The following is a 13,216-nucleotide window of genomic DNA, read 5'->3' as shown; positions in this document are numbered from 1 at the left end:
TTTTGTTTTCTACAATAGTGATACGAATTGTATCCGGGAATATCATAAAGATTAACAAGTTCCGAACGAATTGCCGTTTCGCAAAGCATGAGTACGTCAACGTGATTTAAACAGTCTTTAAAATAAACATGAAATAGGTCGAAATATTTACATATTGACCTAATGTTTAGTTGAACAAAATTAAGTTTACTTGTATCACATTTCCTTGAATCTTGCTTTTGAAACCATTCACGCAGGTTATTTACTTTACAAAAATTAATATCATTGTCATCATCTATGAAACTAAAAGACATAATGATTTAAATAAAATATTTCCAAAACATTCATGGTTAGATTATAGTATTGTTCAGTATAAGGTAGGTTTAATAATTTGCACCAGTAAATACATACTGTACATTTTCTACATGAAATATATTTGTTTCGTTCATTGAATTTTAATTGATAACTAATTGATAATTGATAATTAATTGATAACATGATAATTAATGGATAACAATAATTTATTTGTTTCATTCTCCATTTGGTAACGATTTGTAAGTAAGATAGTGTGCGTGAGTTTACGCCGCTAAAACAAGTATTGAAACAGTAGTGCAGATTTAAATGGGAATATTGGTATTGCGGTGTATATAAACTATTATACTCTTTATATAAAATATAATAAAATATTACACTTATAACATTCCGTATAAAAGTAAAAAGTTGAAATACAGTATTTATTAATAGATAATTTAGATGCAAGGCAATGGACATAATAGTATATGTAGAGTAGGTGTATAGAACGTATTTAAATAGTGTAGGCCTATAAACAATGATTATAAAATGTATTTTAATATTCTGGATCTGGTAAAGAAAAGTGTGTAACTTTTGATGTGTTAATTTAATATTAACAATCATCTTAAAAAAAGAAAACTTACATATCACATACGCATGTAAATAAAATTGATTATCTTCATTAATTTTCAAAATACTACAATATAACAAAAGATTCTTATTTAAAATATATTGTTGCATTTTTTTTGATAAGTAAAAATTAATATTCAATATTTTGTTCAGCAATTGCGAGCATTTTTTTATATACCTTACAGTTGTTTTTGTCATTTGCCCTATGATTAACTGGAAATGTCATTTTATATTTTTCATTTTGAGTGCAACAGTTTCTGCAGTTTGGTTGTTTGTCCTTGTTCCCGCATTCGCTGTATGTGTGATCGAGACCGCAGTAACTGCAAACAGGCTTTTCGTCCTTCTCTCTCTGCAGACATCTTGCAGCACCGTGTCCGAAGCGTAAACAGTGGTAACATTGCATAACTGGATTTGCGTCTTCAACAAAGATTCTTTGGTATCCGATTTTAATTTTATCTTTGTTTAAGAGTATTTTCCGGGTTTCACTCTCTACTTCAACCACATAGTTAGATGTATCATTAAATTTATTTTTAATTATTTTCTTGACGTTGAACACAGGTTTATGTTCCTTATTTTCCGACATAATTTTAATTTCTTCATTTTGTTCGATGATGTCACAAGTGAAATCTTCTTTATCATAATCATTAAATATTCCCTTGAAAATTAAAGTAGGTTTTTTTTTGTTAATTCCTTAGTATCGACATCATTTATTACTTTTGAGATCTCCATTTGTAATTTCTTCGCATCTTCTTTTTTTAAACACTCGATGATGATTCTGTTTCGGGATATTTTCTTGATGCCTTCAATACATATTCCCAGTTTACTAGTTTTAATATGTTTTTGTATTTTTTTTAGAATCGAGTCAGAAGAGTCACTGTTTGTTTTAGGACTAATCATTAGACAATATTTATTTTTTGTATTTTTTTGTTTATTTTGAGGGTAATCATATGTTTTTTCTCTGTTCGCGATTTCTGTTTTATTTTTATCTTCCGACATTTCAATTGCCAGGTGCCCTAATAATGATAAAATGTTTGTGGCTTTATTTGTCACAATAATTTGTTGGTCTTTACTGAACTTTTTACTGGAATCTTGCACTGCGAGAAGTAGTTCACTAACTACCTCCTTTGCTTCTTCCATGAATTTGTGTAGATTGGCCATATTTATTTTTTCACAAACTTACTCCACTTTACACTTTTACAATCAGTAGCACTGCACAAATATTGTTGTTACCAGTTTGACAGTTTCAGAATGTTTAAAATATTTATTTATTTTCAAATGTGGTTTGTAGAAGATATGTTACTAATTGATTATTATTTTTTATTCCAATCGATAGTGCGCACTTTGTTTAATTTAATCATCAGCTTCACTGTTTGTTTTTGCCAAAAATAAACACTTTGCGGAGCACTTAAATTGGGAGCAGAAAAATATGCAGCCTGTCACTAAATGAATGTATGAATATTGTTAGACTAAGAATTGTTAAATAACGATAAGGGGGAGTTCCTATCTATTCAAAACGATATTTGAATGCACCGTGTAATGTAATTAATTTATACTCGTTACGTAAAAGCCCGACGGGCGTAAATGAATAAATATTTTATTTAGTAAAAAAAATGTAAATATTAATCCAGATTTTTTTTTTTTTTTTTTTTTTTTTTTATGTGACACCTCACAAGAGTGTTCCTGCCTGTGCAGTGCACAGACAGGGGAACTATGTCACCACCCGGTTGGGCGGCGTTGTGAGGCGGAGTAAGGTAGGGGCTGTAGGAAGGGATTTGTTAATGCGGGCCTTGAAGAGGCTCGGATTATAGGAGGGAGGAAAAACAGATGCCGGTAGCTCGTTCCACATACGAGCCGACTTACATAAAAACGAGTCGTAAAAACGGCCCGTTCTCATGAAGCCAACGTCAACCGTGAACAGGTGTTCAGTTCGTGTCCGTCGAGTTTCGCGCACGTGCACCGGTGCATCAGGAATCAATGCTGCTAGCTCCTTGGAGCAGGCTCCATTGAAATACCTGTAGAACAGACACAGCATGCCTACATTGCGTCTATGCATTAGAGAAGGCAATCGGTCTGTTAACAACGGATTGTCAATCAGACGGATCGCTCTCTTTTGCACAGACTCAAGCAGGTTTATCAAGTATTTTGGGGCACCAGCCCAAAGGTGGCTCCCAAATTCAATAGTTGGGCGGACTTGAGACTTGTACAGGGTCAGCAGCTGGTCACTGTTGAAGAATCTCCTAGCCCTGTACAAGACGCCCAACTTTTTGGAGGCCTGATTTACTCGGGCTTCTATGGATCCCCGATACTTGAGCTGGTCTGATATAGTAACTCCAAGCATTTCAATGGAGTCTTTATTGGGGAGAGTGCTCCCATCAAATTGCACCAGACAGTCATTGATCTCCCTCTTTGCCGAAATCAGACACGCTTGGGTTTTTGAGACGTTGAAACTGACCAAGTTGGCCTTACCCCAGGCACGAACCATCTCTAGGTGGTGGTCAATTTTTCGCTTCAAAACTTCCCGAGCTGTTCGGACATCATAGGTGGAAGGGGGCCTGTCAAAAAGATAACCCTCGTGAACGGTGCTGTCATCAGCGTAGCAGTGAATTGGTGCACATTCAACGAGATCGTTGATGTGCAATAAAAACAGCGTCGGAGACAGCACAGATCCTTGTGGCACCCCCGCATTGATTTGGTGCGGTGAGGAAGAAGAGCCGTCAACCACGGTTTGAATTGTTCTTCCCCTCAGAAAGTCCGCAATCCAACTATGCAGGGTTGGGTGGATCCCATACGATGGTAACTTCCCGACAAGCGCCCGGTGCCAGACTCTGTCAAAGGCTTTGGAGATATCCAACCCAACGGTTTGGGTTTCACCAAAACGTTCCATGTACCGCCCCCAAATATGCGTTACATATCCGAGTAGATCGCCACACGATCGGTTTCGACGAAATCCATATTGCCGATCGCTTAGGATATTGTTATTCTCGAGATATGTGAGCAATTTGTTGTTAACCACCCTTTCTAATACCTTCGAGAGTATGGAAGTGATGGCTATGGGGCGGTAGTTAGAAGGGTTGGAACGGTCCCCCTTTTTTGGGATTGGGTGGACGATTGCCTTTTTCCAAAGATCTGGCACCTTTCCACCTTTGAGAGAGAGCCTAAATAGTTTCGCGAGCACTGGAGTCATTTCTGCAGAGCACCTCTTGAGGACCAAGGCAGGTATTCCGTCCGGCCCACTGGCTTTGTCGACTTTCAGCTCGTTCAAGACTCGGAGAACCTCTCTGTTCCGGATCTTCGGTTCCTCCATTTGAAAACCGCAGTGCGGAATGGAAGGGGGAGTCTCTCCGTTATCTTGAAGAGTTGAGTTTTCCGCGAAAATTTTGCCTAATAATTCAGCCTTCTCGCGGGCCGAGTTAGCCAGCCGACCATCAGGCTTGGTCAGAGGTGGGAAAGTGGTTCTGCAGAAATTTCTTCCGATCGAGCTAGCGAGTGACCAGAAAGCACGGCTACCAGTGGGGCAGTCAGCCAGCTTTTTCGCAATTCTCTGGTCGTGATCGCTCTTAGCTCTATTTAGAACTCTCTTACAATCCCTTGCCCGTTTTCGGTAGTCCGAAAGGTTATTCATGGAGCTAATCTTCCGGAGTGCATTAAAAGCCGTATTTTTGAGTCTGACAGCTTCAGCACAGCGATGGTCAAACCACGGTTTTGTGCCCGCTCCAGAGGATTTGACGGAGAAGGGAATGTAGCAATCCATTGCTGATGTGATTACTTCTCCTACCTCGCGTGCACAAATTGATGGGTCCTCGGAGCTAAAGCATACAGTACTCCAAGGAAAGGCGCCGAAGAAAGACCGCATGCCATCCCATTTTGCTGCCCTGTAGTGCCATACCTTCCTCTTTACATGTTTGTCGGGTTGACGGTTCATGGAGGATGGGACAGAGGTGGTAATCAGGCAGTGGTCAGAGGATCCTAAGGGCGCTGTCACCTCCACTCTGTACCCGAGTGGCTCACTAGTGAGAAACAAATCGAGTAGGTTGGCTCGATGTGATGGGATGTCTGGTATTCTGGTCGGAGATTCTACGAGTTGGCTTAGTCCATGGATAAGAGCAAAGGATTCCGCTGATCTACCGGCAGAGTTTGTTGGGCCCGAGAACTTCAGCCATTGTTCATTATGAACATTGAAGTCCCCCAGGATTACAAACTCGGCCGATGGGTAACGGGGCAAGAGAATATCTACAGTGTCACTCAAGTATTTAAACAACTCAACAGTGTCTGATTCGGCAAGGTTTGGTGAGCGATATAGGCACGCATAAATTCTCATCATACCGGTGAGATCCACACGTACCCATAACACTTCGTGTTTTGCGCTCTCGATATTTGCGAGACGAGCGCAGCTGATGTCAGCACGGCTGTAAAGGCAGACACCTCCTTTTGGCCTGAAAAGACTTTCCAGATGATATCCTGGGCAGTTCAGATAGGAGGTATCTGGGGGCTCGGCAATCTGTGTTTCCGTAAGGAAGAGGAGATGGGGATTTTGTGAGAGAAGGTGGTGGTGGATGGGAGTTAGGTTGGTGTGCAGACCGCGAATGTTAGCGAAATTCACCTTCATCCTCGGTCCACACTGAGGACTCCTACTGTTCGCTGTCGCTGAGTTTATATTAATTTGTTGTTTTTTATAAGAAACGGCAAAGGGGCTATTTCGAACATTCGTTATTTATCATTAAGGCGATGCACTACGTAGTAATGCAAAATCATGTGTTTTTGGTTTAAAAATTTTGTCGCCTAGAAATGTTTCAGATGCTTTAATTAAATACTGCGAGTAGAATACATCCTGGCCTTTGAAATAATAGAGTATTTTTTAGATAAGTCTTTTTATAAGCCCAGAAAAAAAATAATGTTAAGGCCTATGAAAACTGCTTTAAAGTTCAAAATCTCCTATTTATGAACCCATTTTCGGTTATGATTTTATTGTACAATGTGGCAAATTAAGTTATTTATAAAATGATCGGAAAAAAAATTTATGCCTGAACATCCACAAAATAAAATAAAAGGCAATTTTTGGCCATATTTTTTTCTTGCATAAATCAAAACAGGCGGGTGGTGTTAAGCGGGAATTTATTGATAGCGGCTCCATTTAAAATATTACACGACGTAGTGCATCGCCTTAAAGAAGAAGATAAAACTAATAACACTAAATGAAACATGAAATAGAACAAGACACAGAAAAATAAAAAGATAACGGTCACAACTAGGAATCGAACCCAGGATCTCTTGTCTTACCGAGAGAGGCGTCTTAAACCAATGGACCATAGGTACCTAATTATCAAGCGTCATATTTAAAATTCAGAATTAACAATACCTTTTAAGCTTTTTGTAAAAAACTTATTTTCTTTTAACGGAACATAACATGTAACGAAGGAGTGCAAAGAAATGTACAAAACACTGTAAATATTATTGCAACGTTATAAAACACAGATCGAACTCCACGCAAACGTAATAATAATATGTTTGCGGTTCCGGGGCTTACGAGATGTTCAGGAATTCCTAATATTTATGCAGGAATTTACCAAACGAAGCACGTGTTTGAAATGGAGGGGATAGAATTTAGAAAGAGGGTGAACCACAAGGGTATTTAATAATACGTAATCCGACAGGTGAGTATAAACTGACAGGTACTATTTACTTATTTGTTTACAAAATAAATTACAATTGAGTTACATTAACACTATATATATACATACGCTATGGACTGGCTACGAATAATGAATAATATATAAGTTTTATTATATGAATATACGTAGTCCTCATTAAAAAATGAATTGTCTGTTGATTCTAACGTCCGGAGTCACGATTCGTAGGTATTTGATTCTGGTTTTGCGTTTTGAATTTGTGTGTACATATTTAAAAGATTTCATTGTTGTTGTTTCACAGTGTTGACGGAATTGAAATGTCATAATAATTAATATTTTAGAAAATTAATAACATAGGTGTATTACTTTATAAGACAATTTTGAGGTTAGGGTTAAAATTAGTTGAGCGGCAATATAACACAATCAAATTTATATGGTAATCTGCTAATCATTAGATTTTAAAAGAAAATATGCAAGGTGTAATCAAACTTACAAGTACAATATAGGTTAAATTTGTAGCAAACATTTCTTAGATCACTTAAATTAAACAGTTGACCTTGCATCAAAATGATCCCCGCAACAAAACGCAGTGGACCTAAGTGATAAAGGAGTATTCTTTCACAAACAATTTTCTACGTAGTAGTGCAGGTTTTGGAAGACTGACATTGTTTATCAGGAGCGGATGGATTTTTGCACTTTGGCAGAGTACAATAACAATAGTGAAGAAATGTTGACATTTTACTAACAAAAAAACGTCCCTACTTTTGACGCCGGCGCGGCATCCAAATACAGTAACTTTTGAAATAAAACATAGGCTTTTTGTGACTGGTCACACAGACAAATCATAAATTTGGTGCGTTTTCGAGAGACACCGAAAATTAAAACTATGAAAATTATTTTAACTATTAACACTATCTATAACAATAAAAAATAAGGGTATTTAAGTTAGAAGGTCATTCATAAAAAAGTAACAAAAGGGGACTGGAGTTGCTTATTATTATATTATGTCAGTTGGTACCAACCTAGGAATAGCGATTTTTTATTATAATGTCGGTAGGTTGACCTGAGACATTCGATTTTTTGAAAATTGTATTGTCGGTAGGTACCGACCGAAGAACTACGTTGTTTGTATGGTTTTTTGCTGTGTTTTTCAATTAATTGTACATATTATGGAAAACATTTTTTCTATAGAGGGAAAACGTTAACTGTCAAAAGGATTTCATAATTTCACTGATCCATGAACTAAATAACAATTCAATGTTGAAATTAAACATATTTTGACTATTATTTATTGTAGATAAATTAATAGCAAAGTAGGATGGCTCGGGTTTCCAGTGATAAACTATATTATTTACCAACGTGACTCATACATTTTATGACATTAAATACTATCCATGTTTTTGTTTCATGTTATATGGCGCTCCATGTTTTGATTTTACAAAGCAAACATCCGACACGTATTATGACTATTTATATTTTTACAGGTGAATATTATTATTCATGTTCCGCAGAACTTATCTTGGTTCGTGCTTATAATATTATTTCTAAACGAGTGGTGGATTTCTTATCAATTATTTCAATATCAATATGATAAATGACAAAAAATAACATAGTCATGTCTGCCTACGGCGTGATAGTTAGTTAGTTACATATGGTTACATACCTCGTATTTAAAAATGTGGTTCATAATCATAGTAAGTAATACCTGCGTAGATTTCCCGAAAATCGTTTTTTTTAATAATTTCATTTGTGGTGGTTAAAGCGAAGAGGATTATATCATATTAAAACATTCGTTTTAAAAAATATTAACACTGATTAAACACGAGACATTGGCAAATTATAACATTATAAAAAAGTACCTATAAATAGTAAGTAGGTATACGATAATTTACCTATTGTTATAATAAAAAACATGGTCCCACGAACGAACAATAATAAACCGTGAATCAGAGAGACCTACATAACCTGTAATTAGAAGTAGTGATATAAAAATTTGGCCTACTTTTTCATTAATTCATATAATAAAACCCGCCAGTGAGGTAGTCTAAAAGAATTAGACAACGATCAAGAAACTGTCATAGCAGAACCTTGATTCGCCCCGGTGAAAGATTACCATTCAGAATCAAACGTCGCGATGATGAAATTGCTTTAGCCGTGTTTGATGACCAAATCTGAATAATAACGTTCCAACGGTCCTCTTCCCATCTCATTACATTACCGCTCACTTGCTTCATAACATACCTTCATCGGGGATACCATAGTCCCAGTCCGAGTCCCACTGACCTCGGACAGCCGGGAGCAGTTGTGCGATATTCATTATGTATTTTTTAAACTGCCTTTTATTTATAGAAGAACGTTGATTCAGTCATAAATCCATTTCATGCATTGAAATCCTCCATAGCTAATTACTTTTGTTAGTTAAAGTAGTACAGTACCTACGTAACAAAATATTTTTATGTTATATTTTGACAGGTTTTGATAATTAAAATGACGTTTGGTTTGCACGAAATCAAAACGTTTTGACCTAAATTCTTCTGTTGATAATGTTACACTATTTATTTGCACTATTTTTTGTATAACTAAAGGACAGCAGCTAGCAAGCAACAAATGTATTAGCTGAAAAATAAATGAAAACAAATAATGACAACCTAGTCTCACGTGACAACATAGTGTAAATAAGTAGTCACCTATAAACACTACACGACTAAGAAAAGTTTTCAACTGCCATAGTTTTTGTTTGTTTTGCTAGTGTGGAAAGAGAAAAACTAGGGAAAAACTTACGTTTTGCGGCCTGAAGTAAATCTTTAACCTCTTTTATGAGTCGTTTGATCTGTTGGCTGGTTTTGTCCAGCTCCTTCTCGTGTTTGTGCAAGTTTTCCCGGAACCACGGACTGTCAGTCAGACAGTCTGTGAATTCAAGCGGCATCAAACCAACACTCATTTTGAACTGATTGTGTACAATATATCACTATTACACTGCTCTTTGCATCACTGACACTGCACTGTTTTGTTTTACTGCATTAATGTGACGCGAATGTAAAAAACTTTATTTTACCGATCATTTGGAAAAGAACAACGCGATCACCCACCCGTGCTGAACGTCAATTTTCAACTAACAGGTTTTCGAGTTTTGACTGATTACAGTGTTGCCACACGCGAGATCGATTATATGTTTTGGAAAAAAAGTTTTATTGATTCATTTATACATTTATTTAGCTCAGATTAGTTTCTAAATAATGCATCGAGATGGAGTTAAAATTTTATTTTTAAATAATACTGACATATACGGAGTTTGGTGATGGTAAAATCTTTATTTGAATGAGTGCTGAAAAATAACAAACCAAAACCATAAATACGACATTACTTGGTAAAAACACCATTTAGCAGTATTATTTTGACTTTCTAATAAAACTTTTTTGTAATCTTTTCTTTCTCAGTAATGGAGTTCGCTTGCATTTTTAGAAATTTAAGTTTGTCGTATGTTTTAAAGAATCTGCTAAAAACCTTTTTAAATTCACAAGCGGACTCTGCATCTTTGACTTTGGAATAAACTGTTATTATTATTTAACTTTCTGAAATCATATTCCAACATCTAATTCTATGCAAGTCCGTTTATCATCATCATACACGAACTTTCCAATTAATAACTTCTTGATCTCCATCAATTATCTGTTGTGAGAGATTTATTATCGTTTTACTAACTTTCTCTCTTAAATGTTAAACTATATTAAATAAAAACAAATTTGAATATTTTGGTGTTGTGAAAATATTTTCATCAATTATAAATAAATCATAAATACGTATCTCGGTGACATTATTAGCCAGTAACAAACATATTTTTGCACAAAAATTATTCTCCAGTCCTACAAAATCGTTGACACAATTTACTACTGGCATTGAACGGCGACTTTATTGTAGCATGGCAACATTATTGAGCAGTTGCACCAATGTTAATCATTGCCAACACGACAATTCTACTCTACTCTTTTTTCATTGGTGGATGATATTTGCGGGACTTTTAAACAACTTGAATATTATGCATCATTCTCTGAAATAAAATAATCGTTATCTAACAAAAAATAATTGATTTTGTCTCGTTGGCATTTCGTAAGCTAATATTTGTTTTATCTTGATTGAGATAAACACTCTTTATCACTGGAACCTTAAGTAATAAAATGATTCTTTAGTACAGGTATTTTTGTTGTTTATTTTATTTAATACTGTCCGATTTTAGACAGCGTTTATTGAAAATAGATATAGACAGTAATTTTCCTCTTATTTTGAATGTCTACAAGCATCAATATTCTGCTAAACGGTGGGAAAAGGTGATTATTTTTCATGTTGATCTCATGTAAATGGTGACCTTCCACCTTGAAGTTCATGTGGGCAAAATTTCACCAATCGCGGAAAATAACTGTAGATTTATTAAAAACAAAACAAACCCACACTGGGACACTCTTCTTTATATAATATAATATAGATACCTTTAAAATATATCTTGATTTTCAAGGTTTTTTAATTTAATTTATTTATTTAACGCCCAGAGGGATTTTACATGTAGGTGGTACAATTTTGTTGACAGACAATTTTGAAACATGAGAAAGAAATAATAAAAATTAAATTACATTAAAAAAAAACAAAAATAGTTTACAAAAATACAACTTCCATTTAGGAATAGTGTTGAAATAAATCTTTTACGTGATCTAAAAAAATTCGCAAGAAAGAAAAATAAAAGGAACAAGAACATAAATAAAAAATACAGCGATTTGACTGGTTTACAAAAATACAACTTCCATTTAGGAATAGTGTTGAAATAAATCTTTTACGTGATCTAAAAAAATTCGCAAAGTTAATATTAAATACATCGACATGACCTAAGTATTGGTTTCCCATAGTGTGAAACCGTTGTATTGGGGAATTCGTAATGTAATTGCGCTTATGTGTGTTGCAGTGGAATAATGTATTTTTTAGTGTTGTTATTCGTAGGTTTATGAGTTGCAGAAGTTCGCAACAGTCGAATTTAGAGTTTAGAATTTTGAATAAAAAAGTTAAGTCGTTTATTTTACGCCTGTCTTCCAATGTGAGTATTTCATAAGAAATGATATTGTAAATCTAAAAAGATATTTAATTTAAAATTTATAAAACGTAGATTTTTTTTTGTATTCGCTCAATGTTATTTGTGAATTTTGTAAGAGGGAGACCAAACTACTGAGTTGTATTCAATTATGCTTCTAACTAGAGATATCTATAACAGTTTAATGGCTAGTTGTAATGAATATTTGATGATATTCAATTATTATTTCCAATGCTAAATGCAGGCCTGCCTGTGGATATTTCAATTCCCTCTGTATCGCTTCATCTTGGGGTGAAAAACGTATATGTAACAGCATTTCATCAACAGAGACTTTAAAGGAATCCGATTTGTTTTTTGAATCCCTTTAGGACCATTCTTTTTCCATCTTTCATCCAGGTCTTGAAGACCTGACAAAGAATGCTGGCAGCTAATTCTATATACAGTACTCTCAGTAATTCATCGCTCCATTATCCGACAACTACTATAATCCACCGTTATCTTTACTAGTTGAAAGCATAAAATGGGCAACACGGCTTTTTCAGAAAACGGTCGGTCTAGACCAACCTGCTGGAATACACAGATTTTATATTAAATTCTATGGGTGGTAAAAATTGAATAGACTCAATCTACACGGATTTTTGATAAAATTAATATCGATTTGCTAATGATAAGACGGATCAAGTTGTACGTCACAAACAGAAGTCAAGCAGTTAGAGCTAAGGCTTTCTCTTCACGTTTCTATAACATACCATCAGGAGTTCCCCAAGGATCACATCTGGGACCTTTATAGTTTATTTTGTATATCAATGATGTAGAGACATGCTTTAAAATCTCAAAATTCCAAATATTTGTAAATGATACTAAAATTTACAAAAAAGTCACTAATATCAATGACTGCTTGGAATTGCAAGAGGATATTAATAGGCTAGGAATATATTGTGCGAACAACCAACTGTTCCTTAATCTGGAAAAATGTAACACAATATCTTTCACCAAAAGCATTAACCCTCTAATATTCCCGAACAAAATCAATGACGTAGAACTAAAAAGATGTAGTGAAGTAATGGACTTAGGTAAAATAATGGACTCAGGAATGTCTTTCCGATCACATATAAATTTCATCTCTGACAGGGCCTACAAAATTCTAGGATTCATCATCAGAGTGACGAAACCATTCCGATCACGTCATGTAATAAAAATACTATATGTCTCTTTGTTCGCTCAACATTAGAATTTGGTTCAGTAATATGGAACCCCAATATAAAGTTAATATTGAAAGGTTAAAAGGAATTAGTTCCGATACACTTAGACTTTAAATCCTTCCAACCACCCAACATTTAGAAGACTCATTAGCATTCCACAAACTACCAACATTAGCAGACAGAATAGATAAATCCAACCAAAAATTTTTATTCAAAATTATCCACGACGCTGTTGACAAAGATTACCTTCTGCAAAATGTGCATTTCCACTGTCCAGTTCGAAACACACGGTCAAACAAACTATTCCACATCCCACACTCAAAAACTAACTACACACAACATTCATTTTTCAGAAGGACATGTATAAAATACAACAATATATTTTCAGATGCCGATATTTTCCATTTGTCTTG

General features: G+C 35.1%; 1 protein-coding gene across 3 annotated transcripts in view; it reads right to left on the bottom strand.

Annotated features, from left to right (window-relative positions):
• Window positions 1-9,622, bottom strand: part of Graf (GTPase regulator associated with FAK) — a 398,790-nt gene extending 389,168 nt beyond the window's left edge. For all 3 annotated transcript variants that reach the window (XM_089644800.1, XM_089644801.1, XM_089644802.1), the window contains exon 1: window positions 9,309-9,622. In XM_089644800.1, the coding sequence (XP_089500926.1) occupies window positions 9,309-9,468 (160 nt within the window). In that variant the 5' untranslated portion in view covers window positions 9,469-9,622. The remainder of the gene's footprint in view (window positions 1-9,308) is intronic.
• Between the last annotated feature and the right edge of the window lie 3,594 nt (window positions 9,623-13,216).

The sequence above is a fragment of the Hesperophylax consimilis genome, chromosome 21 (genome assembly GCF_061612785.1).
Source record: "Hesperophylax consimilis isolate HC1 chromosome 21, BYU_Hcon_1.0, whole genome shotgun sequence".
Classification (NCBI taxonomy): Eukaryota; Metazoa; Arthropoda; class Insecta; order Trichoptera; family Limnephilidae; genus Hesperophylax; species Hesperophylax consimilis.
This window is presented reverse-complemented; position numbering and strand designations above follow the sequence as displayed.